The sequence below is a fragment of the Alligator sinensis genome, unplaced genomic scaffold (genome assembly GCF_000455745.1).
Source record: "Alligator sinensis unplaced genomic scaffold, ASM45574v1 scaffold857_1, whole genome shotgun sequence".
NCBI classification, from domain to species: domain Eukaryota; kingdom Metazoa; phylum Chordata; order Crocodylia; family Alligatoridae; genus Alligator; species Alligator sinensis.
The window spans coordinates 974312-993901 of NW_005842439.1; the positions used below are offsets into that span (position 1 = coordinate 974312).

The 19590-nt window shown below is 43.7% G+C and overlaps 1 protein-coding gene across 1 annotated transcript in view; it reads right to left on the reverse strand.

The window, feature by feature from the left end:
* LOC102375630 (A-kinase anchor protein 13-like) overlaps positions 1-19590 on the reverse strand; it is a gene marked incomplete at its 3' end in the record, with an annotated part of 136735 nt that overhangs the window by 48422 nt on the left and 68723 nt on the right. The window contains exon 4 of the mRNA XM_025211970.1: positions 3752-4048. Coding sequence (XP_025067755.1) covers positions 3752-4048 — 297 coding nt within the window. The remainder of the gene's footprint in view (positions 1-3751; positions 4049-19590) is intronic.

Genomic DNA, 19590 nt, shown 5'->3' on the forward strand with positions numbered 1-19590 from the left:
CCACACCACTGCCTCCCCCTTGACTGCCCCCATAACCTCCCCCCTGCCTCTTGCCTACAGTGGTAGGGCGGGATGAATTTAAGACAATTTTCCAATAATTAGATTCTATGCATGGAAAATTGTAACAAATGTATACATTTTCAATTAACAGAATCTAATTATTGGTGGGTCATCTATTCAGATAAATGTGGTACATTCATACATCATATGTATGTATATGTGCATGTACAAGTATGTTGTGCTGGTATGGCTTCAAGTCTCCTATGGCAGCTGTACATAATCCTATTAAGGGTGTCGTTACCTGTAGCTAAGGAAGATGGGGGTTTTTTTTCCAAGTCTAGGTCTTTGGAAAGAGAACACCTGAATAATGGAAAGCTCTCAGGGAACGAAGAACCTAATTGGGCAAATATATAAGAACAATGAAAATCATTAACTTTACTTCTTAAAAAGAGTGCGAGTACTCCTTCACACACAGGTGTACAGTATAAAATATGCTGAAGTGTTAGGGAAAAGAAAAAGGATTAAAAGCATACTGCAACTACAGTAAGGAGGAATATTAACGTGAACATAAGAACATGAAGCACAGTACATGGATAAACAGGTCACATGGTTTCTTGGGTATTGGAATGCTTCCTTGCAGCCTGCTAGTTCTTTGGCCTCTTCAATATCTATTGCTATAAACTGTGGTTCAGTTTAAGCACCGACATCCAGATGAAAAGATTAGTTGAAAAATTCTGACCAGCTGTAACTGGGTGTTACTCTGCTGGTCTGGGAGTGGTGGCAATGAGCAAGCAATTTTATTAGCATTTTGGGGAGGGGGGGCAGGGAGGAGGAATGACTTATATGGCATTTTATAAGTGGTGCAAGCTGATAGGCATTTACTGTGCACTTTTTTTTCTAAGCTGCTTCTCTATCCCCTGGAGCTGAGATATCCTTATGGGCACAGCAAATGGAGCTCCCTGAAGGAAAGGAACTGTTTAGCAAAATGAATGTTTATACCAGCAATAGGATACTGCACCTTCTCAAGGCCTCAACTCGAGGGCCACCATATCCAAAAACGTTAGCTGGTTATACAACATCACAACAAAATATCTTATCTGTGTCAAAGCCATTGCCTTCCTACACAAAAGGCTAGCTGACAGGAGGAACCAAAACAGACCAAGTGATCAATGAACTGCCTCTAAACAGTGACATGTGGGAGGACTTGTTGTAAGGGAACACTTTTGTGAACCAATGTGGGTACAGTTATATATTCCTTACTGTTAAATGCATTTAATCCCATTATAGACAACACATTTATTCATCCCCATTATGTTAGGTTAATAGACACCATGTATGCGGTCTTCCCAGCAGACACCAGGGCCACAAGGAATTCCTCTCTTTTTTATTGGAGGCTTTAACAGACACTGTACAGGTGTTATTCACACCTGAACATTCATGACTTCCAGACAGTTTAGCAAGGCCTTTGATACAGTCTCCCAAAACATTCTCACAGGTAAGCTAAGGAAGTATGGCTTGAATGAATGGACTGTAAATTGGAAAGAAAACTGGCTAGATCATCAGGCTCAGAGGACAGTAATCAATGGCTCAATGTCTAGTTGGCAGCCAGTATCAAGTGGAGTACCCCTGGGGTCAGTCCTGGGGGTGGTTTTGTATAACATCTTCATCAGTGACTTGAAAGATGGCATACAGTGCACCCTCAGCAAGTCTGCAGATGAAACCAAGCTGGGGGTAGTAGATATGCTTGAGGGGAGGGCTAGGATTCAGAGAGACCTTGACATATTGGAGTACTGGACCAATAGAAAAATCTCACAAGATTCAACAAGGACAAGTGCAAAGTCCTGCACTTAGGGCGGAGCAATCCCATGTACCAGTACTGGCTGGGGGCTGACTGGCTGGGCAGTGGCTCTGTAGGAAAGAACCTGGGGGTTACAGTGGACAATGAGTTGAATATGAGTCAGTGTGCCCTAGTTGCCAAGAAGGCTAATGGCATACTGGGCTGCATTGGTAGGTGTGTTACCAGCACGTCAAGGGAAAGTGATTCTTCCCCTCTATTCAGCACTGATGAGGCCACATCTGGATTACTGTGTCTAGTTCTAGGCCCCCCACTACAGAAAGGATATGGACAAATTGAAGACAGTCCAGCAGAGGGCAGTGAAAATGGTTAAGGGGACTGGGGGGCATGGCTAATGAGGAGAGGCTGAGGGAACTGGGCTTATTTAGTATACAGAAGAGAAGCCCAAAGTGGGATTTAATAGCGGCTTTCAAGTACCTGCAGGGGGGTCCAAAGAGGATGGAGCTGGACTGTTCTCAGCAGTGGCAAACAGAACAAGGAGCAACGGTCTCAAGTTGCAACAAGGGAAGTTTAGGTTACATATTAAGAAAAACTTTTTCACCAAGAGGGCAGTAAAACACTGGAACAGAGAGGTTGTGGAATCTCCGTCCTTAGAGGTTTTTAAGACCTTGCTAGACAAAGGCTTGCCTGAGATGATCTAGTTGGGGATGGTCTTGCTTTGAGCAGGGGGGTGGACTAGATGACCTCCTGATGTCCTTCCAACCCTAATTTTCTATGATTTTTTTCCCCAAGTGAGTCAATTTAAATCCTAGCAGTCCAACTTTCAGGAGCTTTCAGAACTCACAAAATGCAGTGGAAGTGAGAGTGGTTCTCAGCATCTCTGAAAACAGGACCCTTTCAAATGTGGTTTTCAGCTTCTTCGTCAACTGAGACCACTTTTCACTTATTGGAAAGGCTAGAAACCCTATGTGCTTTTCTTCTTTCAACTGATGACGTGCTGGTTGAGATTTTATGCAAGAAACCACCAAACGAGCAAAATTATGAATGTTTCTTAATGCTAGTTTAATTGCCTTCCTGTGTGTTTGTGTTTGCAGTAAAAATAAACGGTGGTCAGTAATTCTCTGAAAACCACATACACTGCACACCACAAAATGCCACAGAAAACTATCATGAATGGAACAAACCTGCCACACTAGCATACACAGAAGTGTCTTTGGCCAGAGTTCGTAACTGTGCCTTTCTCGTAAAAGGGGATTCAGCAGTACAGACGTTACAACCATGTTCTGTGTGTGAAGCCATCAGTCAGAAATCACTGGGGAAAAAAGTAATGCGGCCATTTATGTAAACCAGAGCTCATCTTGTGAATCTACGTGCGTTTCCTTTCCGTTCCCACATGACATGCAGTGAATGCACGATTCCACACGGGTATACTGGTCAGGAACTTAGAGGAGGACTTGGCATGCCTAATACTTGACAAGGTCTCTAGATAAGCCTGAGTCACCCTTACTATTTAGTGACAAGCTTTCCAATAACACTCATCAATATAGTACTGACACACATATACCCTGTGTACAGAAACAATCACCCCTTTGCACATGCATTAAAATACCAGACTACCGAGGACAATTGAGTGTTTTTAGTACAAAAAAGAGATAGAGCAAAGTACTGGAGTGTATCCCAAGATATGAGAAAGAGAGTCATTGCTCTAAATGCAATGGATATGCATGAGGTATTGGAGAAAGCTGTGACCTTGCATCTACTGCATGGCCAAATCTGAAAGCTTAGGTTCTTGACATGCATTTATGTAGGATCTTAAAAGAAAAACCTTGGCTGGCATTTGGGAGGATCCCCCCTTATGGATGGAAAAACTCACCCTAACAGAAGACTTTCTAGACCCCTTTTGATTTACACATACAGACACACACACAGAGCAACAGGAGCAGCTACTCTTCTCACCGTTCAGAGTCTGATCCGCTCCTAGCACATTCCATTCTGCTGGCAATTTCAGATGTCGAAATGCCAAAGCCACTTTCTCATCCAGAAAATTCAGGTCCCCAGACGGCGGCCTTGACCGATCCAGGAATCTTGTGAAGTTCAGTGCTTGCTGATTCCCAGCGCAGGTTGCTAGGAACTGAGCTGCATCATAGGCCTCATCCTGAATGAACTGAAACCTGTCCTCTGCCACCACCAGAATAGGAAGCCCTTCCTTGGAGGCACAAAGCTCCACTTTCACCGTCTCGCAGCAGTCATGGCCTGAAAAATAAAACCAAAGAAATGAACATAATGATAATAGAGAAAGAGACTGAAGAGAAATGCGTCTGAACAGTACAAGATCCTATGAATTAAATCATGCATGAGATACCATGATATCTATATCAACCCATATAATAGTACTTGACGAACTATAGAGTAACAAAAGACCTCCTGAACAGGACTACTCTATTCATATTATTCAGAATCACATAATCAGAGGGTTGAATAAGGATCTTTCCTCAGATTTCTCCTCTCCAGAACTGAATCATATTATAAAAATTATAAAGATTATAAAATGTTCCCTATGTCCACAGATGAATAGGACAAGTAGTAATGGGCTTGCTTTGCAGCAAGGGTGACTTAGACTTGCCTCCAGGAAAAATGACAGTAGCTATATAGTAGTATTAATTGCCATTAATGTGTTAATTTGATTTTGCACTAATTTGTTTTTATGTATGTTAATCACTGCTGGCGGTGGGGCAAAAGCAGCCCCTTTCCCCTCGCTGTTGCATACCTGCCTGTTCTGCAAAAGCAGCCTCTCTCCCGTCGCTGGTGTGTGTCTGCCTGTGCTGCTGAGGGAAAAGCAGTCCCTCCCCACTTGCTGCTGCCCAAACAGACACAGGCATGGTTCTGGGAGCAGACTCATCAGCTGGATGCAGGTAAGTGTATGGGGGGACAGGGGTTGGAGGACCAGGTCTTGGGACTGTCTAGGATTTGTGTATGTGTGCACACATCCAAAAATATTTATTATAAAGTTGGGATTCTATTATTGTTTAACCGCATGATTAAAATTGCAATTAAATCACAACCGTTTTTTAAGTCTCACGATTAATTACAATTAATATTTTTAATCATTTAACACCCAACTATATACATAATAAACCACTAGACAAGATTACCTAGGGAAGCTGTGGATTCTCCATCATTGGAGGCTTTAGAGAGCAGGTTAAACAAATATCTGTCAGGACTAGTTAGGTTTGATCCTGTTTTGGGAAAGAGGAATGGTCTAGATCAGTGGTTCTCAACCTTCTTTGTACCAGGACCCATTTGTAAGCACCAATGGCCAGTCCTTACCCAGTGCCCCTCATTCCCAACCCACTGTCCCCTGCCCCCAGCCCCTCAGTGTGTGGGGCAGGGGGTAGGTGTGTGAAGCGGGGGTGGGAGGGAACCCTGCCAGCCTGCAAGAGAAAAGCCACAGTTTCCCACATTTTTCTCCTTTAAAATGAGAATCCATTTTTAAAGTCTGATCCATTTTTAAGTTGGTTCATGACCCTTTTGCAACTTTTGGGTTGCAACACGTGGATTGAGAAACACTGGTGTAGATGACCTCTTGAATTCCTTTCCATTCATGGTCGCTGTGAGTCATGGGAGTAGACTCCCTTCTATCACCAAAAGGCCATTTCAAGACCACTAATGGACTCAGGGAAAAATGCTCAAAGGTACCAAGGCACCTGAGTCCCTAGTGAAAAAGTCAGGTGCATCTGGCACAGAACTCCCATTAGGACTTTTACAATCAAACCCCACAGTTCAACAAAAATCATATTTCTAAAAACGTTTGAAAGATGCCAGGAGCCCATCTGAAGTAGAGAAAGGAGCAGGTGTTACAAAGCTACATATTGCATCGGTGGTTAGACCTTCAAAAATTTTGCCCAAACAACAAAAAAGCAACAATTACAAAAATAGCATAGCCTGCTTCAAATACGCTGTGTATACGTGATCAGGTCTCTTATTCAGCACCTGCCATTTGGATTTGGTTTCACATGGCAGAACTAAGCTTGCTGCATTCTGGAAAACAAGGAAATTGCTTCTTTTCATATTTATTAAAAAAAAAAAAAAAGCAACTTATTTTCACAGCTCTGCTAACTTCTCATTTACTTATTTTAATGAAAGGCTGGCCCAGCGGGGCAGCAGTTCCACAGCCCCAGAAAATTCCAAATAAACTTCCTTGCAATTTACAAGGGGAAAATATATCATCTTTTCAGCATGACCAGCATTTGTATTTGCCAGACAAGCCCCTTTAATAACACGGTTGGTGTTTCAAGTTCACTGTTCTCTGCAGTCTCTTTCTGTCTCTTGCTCCAAAGCTAGACCGACGTCATTGCTGTTTTTGCCAGAACAGCATGGACCCTTCACTAATTACTGGAAAAGCTTCTTTCTCTACCAATGATCTCAGCATCTTACTACGTTGATCAAACCCTATTTATTTATTCTTTATTAAATATACGGGACGAAGGAATTTTTTTTTTTTTATACACAGGCTTGAAAATGCCATTTACCCACATACCAGTGGTGAGCAGGAAGTCTTGCCCTGGTGGTGTAGGGGGTCTCAGCTCTTCCATTCACTTCTAAAAGAAAAATATGTTCCCTCATCTTTGCGGTGGCAAAGAGAAACTTTTCAGTCGGATCCAACACTTCTGCAGCTGTTCAAAGCTTTGTCAAGCAGTAGCAGAACTGTCACTCCATTTTTCCTACTCGGGGTTTTGTGGAAGCAGTCAAATTGTCAAGCACCATATTAACAGAACACTACTACTTAAGAAAACGATTGGCAATTGAGACCGTTTACAAAGGCCTCCACAGAAGAGGAGGTTATAAAGAAAGAGGGGCTGCCAGGGAGGAAGAACAGCTGAAACATCTCTTTACAGCCCCTCAGAGATGCCAGAAGGCTCTGGTTTTGGGGAATGAGGCTTCGCACTTACCAGAAACCTACTAGCTGCCATGCAAGTGCTTAACTGCAGGAGAAGAGAAGACTGAATTCAGCACCATTTCAGAAAATGGTGCTCAGGACAAGGGCTGGAGCCTGGGCTGTGAAATGGTACAGATGGCGAAACTGGTCTTTTCACACCTGCAATTCAACCAGATCCAGCACCAGCTGATGATATCCATCACCAACAATAGGTTTATGAGGATAGGATAACGTAAGGCTAATTCAGGAGCTGAGGATAATACCCCAATAGAAATCTTAGCAGCACAGGTTGTAGGGGAGGGTAGAGGTGAGGTGCCTCACTAGGTTACTGCTCTTGGACTTCACTAGCCCCACCTTTTGTGTCTTCCTCAGGCTAGTAGGATTAGCAATCTACTTAGCAAGAGCCTAGTAAGTGAGTCTATCCCTGTTTCACAACAGGATGGATAAAATTGTACCTACCACAGTAATTACAGAGCCTTGACCCACAAAAAGCAGCTCAGGTCCTGCACGCTGCCTTAGAATCATAGAAAATGAGGGTTGGAAGGGACCTCGGGAGGTCATCTAGTCCAGCCCCCTGCTCAAAACAGGACCATCCCCAACTAGATCATCCCAGCCAAGGCTTTGTCTTCTCTAGTACAAACACTGATAGCACCTGGAGGTAGCAATTCACTAGCCTGTAAAGTTCAAAAACATTTCAGAATCAAAGACTCTCCAACACATACACACCCACACACACACACACACACACACACACACACCCACCCCTGAGATGCTGCTGCTATTTTTGAACTCTAATTTTCTCTTTTTTCCAGGAGTATCCCATCTTCAAGATGTGTGAGTTGACAGCCACCTGTCACTCAGATTTAAACAGCACTTCTTCCAGCACAGCCAAACAGCAGTTATCAAGTGAAAGCAAGCTGGTGTCCAGGAAAACAATTGGTGTCATTTGCTTCCACCGCCTCCTACATGAAACCAAGCGATTCTTCTACCTATCCGATACTGCTCACTGGCTTTTTAGTTTAAACAGTAACAAGAGAAATCCCATGTGGGATAAGTGGATTCCCACTGACAAATTAGCTGGCACGGCATTCAGGGTCTCATAACAGACGTCAACTAGCCATGCAGAACAAACGTTCCCATGAACAGAAGAGAGGAGCGAGCCCCAAATATCAGGATTACTGCACCCAATTTAAAACAAAACCATATGGGTATTAAGCGTAGCACAGGGGGAAGCAACCAGACTTTGTGTGTTGGTTGGCGGCCAGTCATGGTCTTTTGGAACTCCCACAAATATCCAATGTAGCTTTCAAAGGGAGGTGAGGGAGCTGACAATTCATTTATATCTAATAGGATCAAACAAGTGTTCTGCTAAACCAAGGGGAATGTTCTAAAGGGCAATGTACCCTTTCCCCTCAGAGGCTTTGATGTCCTCCTTCCCTACATCTGACAAAATGTCAGAGTCAGGGTGAAAGTCTGGGACAGGTTCTGACTTTGGCAAACAGTTCAAAAGCAAGAGGAGCAATTAAGCAAGGAGCACAGCAAATACTAAGATTGCTCAAGAGCTCTCTGCCCCCTGCTTTGAAATGTCTTTGGAATGGTGCATGCAAGTACACTTCAGATACATGAATACACATAAACCTTGTGAAGGGACCACTGGCAGTGGGAGAAAATTGCTCTCGGCTTCAAAGACCCCCCACCCTTGACGATATCTGGACTTCAACAACTCTTTTTTACAAAGTGCGTCAAATGGCATTAGAGATGTTAGCTAAATTTCCTGATGTTCCTATGGGATAATGATTTATAAGTGTTGTGCTCTTATAGTAATTAGCAGAATCTATTTCACCGTAGGGTAAGTGACCTGCCCAGGACAAGAGTCAGGCAGAACTGGACTTTACACCATTAGCTCTAACAGCATACTTCCTGGATGCATGGTAGTATCAGCTCACCAACGTTGCCCAAGCCTAGATCTGCTTTGTAAGCGAAACAGTCCCCTACGTTAACTATACAGAACTATGTTAACTATACAGAATATATAGAGTCTGCAACCACTTTTTATCTGCAGCATCACAGAAAGCTACGCGTCTCAACTTTTTGCCAGCAAGTCAAAGTAACTTCATAGCACTCTTGCTTTTTTAGTAAATGAATCAGCAAGGCCGCCTGTTTCCTTTGTGTGTGTTTCAAGGAAGATGACACCAATACCTGACTTGGAAAGATAAGGATGTACAGGGTGAAGGAGAACAATTTTCTTTGTTTCAGAGTGTAATATTGCATGCACATCAACCTCCTCTGTGCCTGCCTTCTATGACACCCCTCCCCCCATCAAGAGTTTAAACCTACTGGTTGGGAAAGTGATACGAAGTATGGTGGCTGTATGCTACCAAATTATATCACAATAGCAATCCAAAATGTTCTGCCAGGGATGCCAGCCTACAGAATACATTTGTCCACTAATATCCCAACCGTTTTGTGCTTGCTTCCACACCTCACCTCCACATGCTGCCCTGTGCAAAGCTTCTCCTTATCTGTACTCATTTCTGCCACAACATCTTCATGACACTAGACAATTAACAGACTCTGCAACCTTTTAAAACCTTCTATAGGCCAAGTGTTACTTCATCGTGCCGCCCATGTCTTGTTGACATGTATCGTCTTACTGAAGTTACCTCCATTTCTCTGCATCTCATTAGCTCTAATTTAAGTTGGCAAGCTTCTCAGGACAGCATGCATCTTTCCCATCCGATTTAAGAGGTGCCAGCATATGGCTGGGGACATTGTAATACAATAAAACCAACTTTCAACCTATACATTTCAGGGTAGGGATGCACAGATTTCCTCTCCAATATGGTCATTTTCCCCATAACCTCCTCTCTTTGCTAACAAATTACAAAATTCATAATATAAAAGAGCTAATGAAGCTGCTCTTCACCTGAAGATCTCTCACTGAGCCACTAATGACCCTGACAACTTGGACCCCCCGTTGTTCTCAGTTTCATGTGCGCTGGCACTTGTTTTCGAGATTCCAGACAAAGCCTTTGTTAAGACAGAGTCTAGGCTCATAATATAAACCGATATCCGTATCCAAGCCAGCCCTCTGCCAGGAACTGGCACATGTTAAGAACATTTTTATAAAATGAAATGACATTATTATTTTTTTTTTTTAAGTCTTATAACTAGATTGGCCTTTCTGGTTAAGCTCTAGCATTAAGAGAAGTACATTTCTGGGCATACATATTGCATAAAATAACACATGGAAAAAACAGATTTGATTTTATTTTTTAATGGAAAAATTAGAAATCAAGTGAAATGTGACCTTGTGAAAACAGCCCTACAATATGAACTTGGAAGGCACTTTTGCAGCTTCGTTATGCAGGTAAGTTGACTTGCTGGTAAAATATAAGACAGACTAGGTACCAGCGGGTGAAATGCTTCAGATCAAAAGTTAAACCTAATTATGGCTACCGGTCTGACCTGTCCTAGCTGTAGTGCCGCATTAAATTCTGTACCAGCTGCAGGAAATAGTACAACGTATGAGGATCTATATGTATATACAAATATCCAACGTATATATTTCCTCATACGTCATACTATCGATAGCAAGAGAGCTAACACGAGCTTCGGGTCCCCTTGTATTTATTCAAAGAGAACCAAAGTAAGCCAATAAAAACACCTTTGGTCCGTAGAGACATTCTGTGAAATTATACGCAGAACCAAAAACGTGGAGAGACTGAAGCTACAAGGAGGGAACCACAAATGGTTAACTTGCTTTTAAGCCTGTCTGCGTCTAATATACTTTCCTCTGCGGAGGGCACATTTGAAAGGGTAGTGGCAGTTCCCAGCAGGCTCCTTATCATTAGACAAGGCACACATGGAGACAAAACAGTTACAGCTAAACAGAGCCACCTTACTAAAACATGAGTTCATTTCCTACCCAACTAAGAAGTGGAAATCCTGTCCAAGCCTCCTGCACTTAGGAGTCTTGTTGAACACATTGAACAATTGGTCCTGAGCATCCACAACTATTTAAAGTCACACTGGAAATGTATGCCAAGTTCATCTGGTAGGTGATTAAGGATTCCTGTCCCAATTGTATTTTCCATGTCACCATGACAAGATGAGCTTCTGTATTTTTAATTCAAACAGATTTAAGGAGGGAAAGGAAAATAAAAGATTGTCTAGTTTGACTGTAATGTAATTGCTTGCCATAAACCAGTAACGCTGCCCTCTAGTGGTTCTCAGACACAGATTAAGAGCTCCTCCTCCTGGTACCAAAGAAGTGAGTTTTCCTTTTCTTCAAAGAGTAAGAGCTGTTTATGAAGCTTACGGGCTCATATGAATGTGTAATTTATAGACTTACTGTGGCCACTTCTGCAGGACAAGGACTTACTTTATGCAATATAAATAGGCTGTGTAATTACAACAGACAGGAGACCTTATTCAACAATTTAAACCCTCAACAATAAAATCTGTCTCCCAGCCAAAAATCCTTCTACCATACACTGAGGGTCCTGTTACTGCAGGATCATCATAAAAATCAATAGGATTTATACAGCCCTCCAATGCCCACTCAGAAGTACTTTCCATGCCCTGTTCACCAGTTTTTTTCCTTATGGCTTGTATCGGTGAGAACTGGCTTCATTTCTTTTTCATAAGTCTGCATAACGCACTTAAGTACACCAGAAAGACTGTAATACAGAACTTTTCTTGGCTACATAGTTTGACTCTATTTTAGGGTTTTTTTAATGTTTCGTAATTAAGAACATTTTAAAACAAGTCCGCATGACTGTTATTGCCAAGTGATCCTTTGTTACGCAACTTGTTTATCCTTTCAGTCTTCCAGCACAAAAATTATTTGGAAAGTAGAGAGCGTGGCCTTTTCAACGAACACCAGTTTCCTAGGTGGCAAACATTCAGTGGTGGAAAAAAAGAATAAGCAGGACAATAATTCATTATAAATTTTAAATGAAGGTTTTCACATGTTAATTGTACTTTATGTAATTTTCGGTCACTTGAAACAGCTGCAGTCAAATCAGGGGGGGAAAAAAAAATCCAAAGATAAAACATGTTGCAAAATATTTAGGCAGATCCTGTTTCTGAAAGTTACAGAAGCGGGTAGTGATTATGATGGAGACCTTGTAATATTTCCACATACACAGGGGAAGAAAACACTGCAATATCCCAACTGCATGGGAACTGTTAACGAGTGGCACCCAACAGAAATAGGCAAAACTGGTGTTTAAAAATCGAGTTTTACTGCCACTGATACCAGTGCAGAACTCCCACTGGTCTGTAGTACAGAAAAGGACACAAGAAACTGGATATCCACAAGGCAACTTCTGAAAAGGATACATGAAAAAAAATGTAGCGGTGGGCATGGAGACAACAGATGGCATACGAACACCTTACTTATTGCTTTAATGACAAGATATCTATAAATATAGATATATCTCTATAGATATATCCATCTATACACACACGCGCGCATTTTCCCCTCAAGTATATTAACCAAGATGACTTGATCTGCTGCCAGTTCTTCTTACTGCAGCTGATCGTAGAAGACTCAAGCCCTTCTCTCACTGAATCCTTGCCTTCCTAAAACCACAGTTAAAAGGGAAAGACATTACTGAAGCTTCACTCTAAGTAACAAGACTTAAATGCTGTGTGCTGGTTGAAATGAACGTGCAGGTGGTAGGCAAGGATCACATGGGTAGGTCTCCACCTCAATCTCTGCCAGAAAAAGGCATTAATTGTAGCTGAAGTTTCATCCAGAGACCAAGGAACAAATGGATATATGAAGCTGAACTCCCTTCCTCAACCCTAAGGTCAGCCTCAGGCTTTGAGGCAAACTGGCTAGTAGTATGGGGAAGTTTCTACTGCTATTGCCGGTTCTCTGCTACAGAAGCAACTCTCACACCATCACTGAACAAGCTAGAAAACTCAAAACTAGTCTCAAAACACAAGGAGCCAAAACTTGCAGTCATCATTCAGGCAAGATTTGGTAATTTCCTGCCACAGAACTGGATTTACAATGCAAGGAAAACCAACACATGGTGAGTCAAGTAGACCCAAAGTTCCCATTTTCTTTTCTTTTTCTCACTTCCTTTTCTAATTTATTTTTAAGTTAAATAAGTCTGTGACAAAGAGGGAATATAGTTATCTACTTCATTCCAAGACTGTCTGGGTGTTGAGGTGCACTCTGCATTTCCTTTTTCTCCTTAGAAACCCTCCTGCTCATTTTCCCAAAAGCCCAACTAATGACAGCCTGGCTTGGAGGTCCTTTGTGCCCGCTGTACAATGCAGTCCACTTAATGCTACATACATACAGAAACAAGGAGACCATTCAACATATTCCCATTTGTTTCTCATGTCCTGAGCTGAGACAGGAGGGGTCTGTGATATGGGCAATGGGCAGGAGACCCAGGTTCAGCTTCCTCTACAGGCTTCCCATGTGATCTTGTGCAAACCAGTAACTAAGCTTCTCAGTGCTTCAGTTCCCATCAGTAAAATGGGGATAAATAGTACCTCATAGGGATGTTGTGAACAGAAATGCATTGAAGATTAGGAGGCTTCCAAATACCAGAACAAGAGGGGTCTTAGAAGAACCTCAGGTTATACCTACAGTGCAGCCTGGGGTGTGAGGGCAATTTGCACTGACAGACCTGAGCTACCTTGGTCGCCTTCGGACTGGCTGGCTTCTGTTGTGCTTTCCATGGGATTGCATCTGGAATCTCTCATGAAACTTAAGATGGTGAAGAAGGTCACAGCACCCAGGTTAAGGTGCAACTCCAGAGTCCAGAGAAGAGCCACGCGCATGATCAGAGGTCAGGGAAGCAGGCCCTACGATGACAGGCTGAGAGCCCTGGGGCTCTTTAGCCTGAAAAAGCGCAGGCTCAGGGGTGATCTGATGGCCACCTACAAGTTTATCAGGGGTGCCCACCAGTATCTGGGGGAATGTTTGTTCACCAGAGCGCCCCAAGGGATGACAACTAGGTCGAACAGTCATAAACTACTACAAGACCGTTTCAGGCTGGACATAAGGAAGAATTTCTTTACTGTCCGAGCCCCCAAGGTCTGGAACAGCCTGCCACCGGAGGTGGTTCAAGCACCCACATTGAACACCTTCAAGAGCAAACTGGATGCTTATCTTGTTGGGATCCTATGACCCCAGCTGACTTCCTGCCCTTTGGGTAGGGGGCTGGACTCGATGATCTTCCGAGGTCCCTTCCAGCCCTAATGTCTATGAAATCTATGAAATCTCCAGAGGTCACCCACATCCATCTGTACTGGCTGCCTATCAGCTCTCAGGTGGAGTTTAAAGCAGTGATTTTGCAACAAAACTTTTAAACAACTTGGTTGCTCCTGGCATTTCTGATTTTGTGCCTTGTGACTGCCAAATCAGTTGTAGCTGCAATTTTGGAGAATCCCTGGGTAGAGGGCTGCCCAAGAAAGCAAGACCCAAGATCTTGATACTTACCAGCTACAGGTTGTACAGCCACAGGTTTGCTGCCATTGGTACCTGGGCTAGGTAGATTAGAGCTAGCTTCTGGGTGTCTACATGAGCTGCAATCAGCCTTCCAGCTCCAGAGGAGACAGAACCTCAGATAGATAAACACCGCAAAGTACCAAGCTAGATGTAGTTTCAGACTAGGTCTGCAGTATCAGCATTTGCAGCTGGTTTAAAAAAGAAAACATCTCAAATTATGGGTTATGAATATGAGATCAACCAGGAAAAGCAAAAGCTAGCACTTTGGAGAAGTGCTTGTTTATCAAATGAAGGGAAAGCAGTAATGCACACAAAATAAATACTGCATGTCATTACACTGGAACTAACAGAAAGGTTTAATTGTATTGCGGCTAGGTATGTATTCAGGCTGGCAAACGAGCTGATAAAAGCATGCAGGCATTGTAAACTGGGGAATATCTGTTACTATTTAGTTGATATTTGCTATTGCATTATGATAGATCAGACCTGACTGGGGATTTGGTTTTGTGGCCAAATACTTTTTGGCCACAAAGTAACTGCCCTTGGACTGGTAAAATCTGTCCATTTTTAACCCTGAGGACAAAGGTAAATAAAATCCTAGTAAATATGTTTTATTCTCCTGGTCCTAAATTAACCGTTATTTCAGCTACCTCAGCTGATACTTCTGCTTTAAGCTCACTTGAGCGTCAGATCCATCCACTATCTCCCTCCACGCACAGCGTAGCTTTAACAGTAATTACTTAAATCTTCCAGAAAGTGATTAATTACCTACATTAGTCTTCTGCAAACCTTCTCTATAGGGACTTTAACAAAATGCTACTGTTTTTCTTTCCACAGGCAGCAAAAACAGGACACAGTCTACTCAGAAACCCTGTTAGACCTCCCACCTGTTGGACAATCACATTGCAACCACATCCAAAAATTATATATATATATATATATATATATTTTTTTTTTACAGTCTGTGCCCAGCAGGGAGACTGTGGCCATTTCTTTTAACCTGGGCTCTGTTATCATGATTCATGCCTTAGTCACCTCCAGACTGGCTTGATTCTCTGTGCCCTCCATGGAACTGCACCTTAAAATGTCTCATGTTATTTAAGCTGGTCACAGGACAGAGGTAAGGGACACCTCTCCAAAAGTCATCTATACTCCATCATCTGTACTGGCTGCCTATCACCTCTCAAGTGGAGTTTAAAGCACTGGTCTTGAAACAGAAGTTTTAAATAGCTTTGGACCTGCCTACTAGAAACCAGACCTCTCACTGTGCCCTCTGGCCATGCTTGCAGTCAGCAGGGGCTCTCCACCATGATTCCCCTCACTAGAAAGAAGGAAGAGGGTAGAGTGCTTTCTCTAAGGGCTCCCAATCAAACAGGACAACCCAAATTTGTGGACAGTCCCAACATGTTGGAAAGTCTACTTCAACGGGTTAGCATGGACGGACAGCTGAGGCTGCTGAAACTGGAATTTCTGTCTAGTAGGAAAGTGTAGTTGCACTGGTCACATAACTAACTGATAATCAAGTGACATGTTTGAAGAGAAAGAGGACATACTGATGCTCTGTCCAGCTTTAACTTGTTTAAATCTCCCAAGTCCTTTCAAATGGTTTTAAGTGAACACCAAAGATGCCCAGAGCCTGCCCAGCAATCTCTGTGAAATCCTGGCAGTGGGGGGTGAACCAAACAATAAAAGCCTTACTAAAAATTAAACGTTGGCTCCTCCCAGCCTCCCGGCAGTCATCCCAGCCATACAGCCTGGCACAAAGGGAGCTACCGGCATAAAGGCAAACAGGCAAGGTGGCTGCTACCCCAACCTCTTGCCACTGATTGGCTGAGAGAGCTGCCTGTCATGCAGCCCCACCCCTCTTCACCAATCAGTGGTGAGGGACTGGACCACACAATGGACAGCTCTTTACCAATCAGCAGCTGGGGGGGCAGGGCCCTCTGCCAATCAGAGGCTTGGAGGAGCTGCACCCCAATAACCCTGTGGAAATGGTGGCCAGCCCCATGAACTGCCTGCAAAATCAGTCAGCTGCTGCCCCGAGTTGGGTAGACCCCCAAATACAGCAAGTACAACGGTTATGCTGTATAATACCAAGAACATGGGGCACACAAGAAACAGCTGAGCCAGGCAGCTCAGGAAAAGACTATCTGAAGACAAAGGAAATCCAAAATGGTCAAAAACATTATAAAACAAGATCCTATTGCAATAAGTACACACCTATGATGTACAGTGAATTCAGGGGGATGCATCTATTATTGGTCTTTATTATTTTAAGAGTTCTAAATAATCAAAAGGTTTTAGAACCGTTCAGCTGAAGAAATCTCTCCTGGATGCGGCAAGAACAGGAAAGAACATCTGTTTTAGGGCACTTGTGTTGCCATTGGACTGTAAGTCTGTAACTAAAAGGTGTAAGAAATATTAAATACATGTGTAGCTGACCTCTCCTGAGATATCTCAAGATCAAAGCATGAGCCAGCACAGTTCTTACTAATCTTGATTTCAGCAGTATTGAAAAGAAACAGAAACTCTATAAATCAAAGTTATCTGCCACCACCTAACAAACAGACAGGTGCCATTTGACTAATTATACAAGTCTTGGTACAAATCCGGGACAGCCTGATTTTCCCACCCGTATTTCTCCTCTTACGGACTGCTGAGATCATTGCTTCAAAGTTAAACACGTTTCAAAGTTAAAAACATTTTCCCGTTCCAACCCACCCTCTCTCAGCCCCAATGCTAATTAACAATGGGAATACAAGATTTAACAATTTTAGAATAAGACACCTTTGACTGAAACTCACAGTATATCCAGCAGTTGGTGGGAATTTTTCAGGCCTAATCCAGCATTAAAACTAGCAAAATGCATTTTCTAAAGTCTCACTACATTTCAAGAAAATAGGTATAAAAACATGTACATGTTCTGGGGAGACTGCTGGCTTACACAGTTACACAAACTTACTCCTTCTATAAAGCCATGGGGCACTTGTACATGTGATGACTGTCACCATGTACACGTGACAAAAGTTTCCTTCGCGTGGCTTAATAGCACCACACAATACACATGCTTGAGGTCTGGGGATTTCAAATGAGTTTGCAACGCTGAAAACTAAACCACATCCTCATGTAGTTTAGTTTGCAACAATGCAGCTGTCAGCTTGCCCCCCACCCCCCAGCTGTGGGAGAGGTGGGCAGGCTCTGCCGAAAAAAAGGATCAGGCCCCTCACCACTTCTCCCTTCAGCAGGCGCCTGATGAAGGCAAAAGAGCCTGCCCATCTCTCCCATGACCCCTGAGCTTCAGAGGGCTCCAGTCCTTCCTTTTGGGCCTGCCCAGGAGGGCTGCCTCAGCTTGGAGACAGCACCCAGCTGGATCCAACTCTTCCCTGAGCCCTCTGGGGCTTCCAGTGCCCCAATGCAACAGTCCCTGATGCCTTCCCAACACCTGAGACCACCCGGGAATGGGTTGGCTTGCCCCTGGGGCAGCATGGAGAGGCTCCATGGTATTGGAAGCTGAAGAAGGTGGTGGAGACTCTGCACAGGGCACTGGAAGCCCGCCAAGCCCGAGCTTCCCCAAGCCTGCCCAGTCTTCCAGCACCCTTTGCTCAGTCCCTACTGCCTTCTCCAGCTGTCAGCACATGTAGCTGCCCTCCTGCCACCTCCCCACACTGCCCCAGGGGCACGCTAGCCCACTCCCCGGGTGTCCCAGGCAGCAGGAAGGTGCTGGTGACAGTGCATGGTATCCTGGAAGCTCCAGTGGGCTCGGGGAAGAGTTGGACTTGGCCAGGTGCTGTCTCCGAGCTACGGCAGCCCCCAGCCCACTAGTACCCCTTCCCTGGGTGGGCCTGGAAAGCACTGCCACTGTGGAGGGAAGGACCAGGGCCCTCTGCAGCTCAGTGGCCTTTTGGCCCCCTGGCAGCTTGCCCCCCAGCCATGGGAGAGGCCAGCAGTCTCGGGGGGGGGGAGGGGGAGGATCGGGCCCCACACCATAACACAACGCAAAAATTTAAACAGTGGTTTTCAATTAAAAACCCACCATTTCAATTCAGGGAGCATAAAATGAAACCCTGGGGATTAAACCCCGTCATGTGTACAAGCACCCATAAAGCGAGCTACAAAAGACGAGGTCTGATCCTTTTTTGCTTATGTATTTGTACAATCACTAGATACTTCCTCTCTGTCTTATTGGGGCAGCACCATCAAGGGCTGCCTGTTTCAAAGCTATCACAGCTAGCGACTTGATCTGTTATGTACTCTGCTGACCGGTACCTCCAAATTCAGAACCTAATATTTTAATTGAAAATGCTCTCTTCGTAACAATCTCGCCCTAGAATCCAACCTCTGATTATGGATGCAAGTTCCTTCCTCCTTTTTGTCCTGCACAGAAATAAAAGCTTATGTTTGAATAGTGAATCAAGAGTGCACGTAGAGATATGTTATCATATAGCCAATCATAAAGATTCACATACAAGAGCAGGTTAGGAGGAAAAAATGTAGCAAACTTTGGATCTGGGGAATGATAATTTTTGTTTAAAGACTTTCAGACTATGTAGCATTTATTTGCCTGTGTAATCAGCAATTTAAAGGGACACTGCCAGAATAACATTTTTGAAAAGCGCCTGCCTAGCACTACCTTATGTTATGTAGACTACTTAAACATTAATTCTTTATGAGGGATCTTTTTACATGTAAATATGCCCCTTAGTTTAGGCACCAAAACCACACAGCAGCTTCTCTTTCTTGCTTGTTTATACCACTACGATGCTGGTGCCTTGGGGTCACAATTACACTGCCAGAAAGGGTTCAGAAAGGAAATGAAAAATGTTTGGGGTTTTTTTGCATCGTGTTTCTTCAAACATTTTTATTTTAATTTTACCCCCCCCCCCCCCCCCCACTTTTTTTTTTCCCCCCCCCCCCCCCCTCAAATTCTATTTATGACCAACCAGTATGATCAAGCTGTGGGAAACCTAGTGGAAGTCAAACTTAGGCTGAGTTGCTGGCCTGAGTACAAGAGCCGGCCAGCTCATCGGTGAAACACTTACAGTGGAAGTTGGTTCGCCTGATGTAGGGCTCTTTTGCACTGGATGCCTACGTTGCAGGGGGGCAGTGGGGAGGGAAGAGGGTCACCCAAACCTTTAAGTGAAAGAGGTTTTGGCTAGGAGCTGTTCCTTGTACACATGGTTTTCATATTTTTATATCCTCCTAATTACCTAGGCTATGAGGTTTAAACAAAGGCTGGTCTCCCACACTCTGTCTCTTGTTCGTGGTTAATCCTGCGCTGAGGTCAAATAATGCTGGCTATGAGTCACCACAACCATTTCCAAGGCAACTAGCTGAATATACATTGTAAACACATGATTACAGCTTCACTGTAGAGTTCAG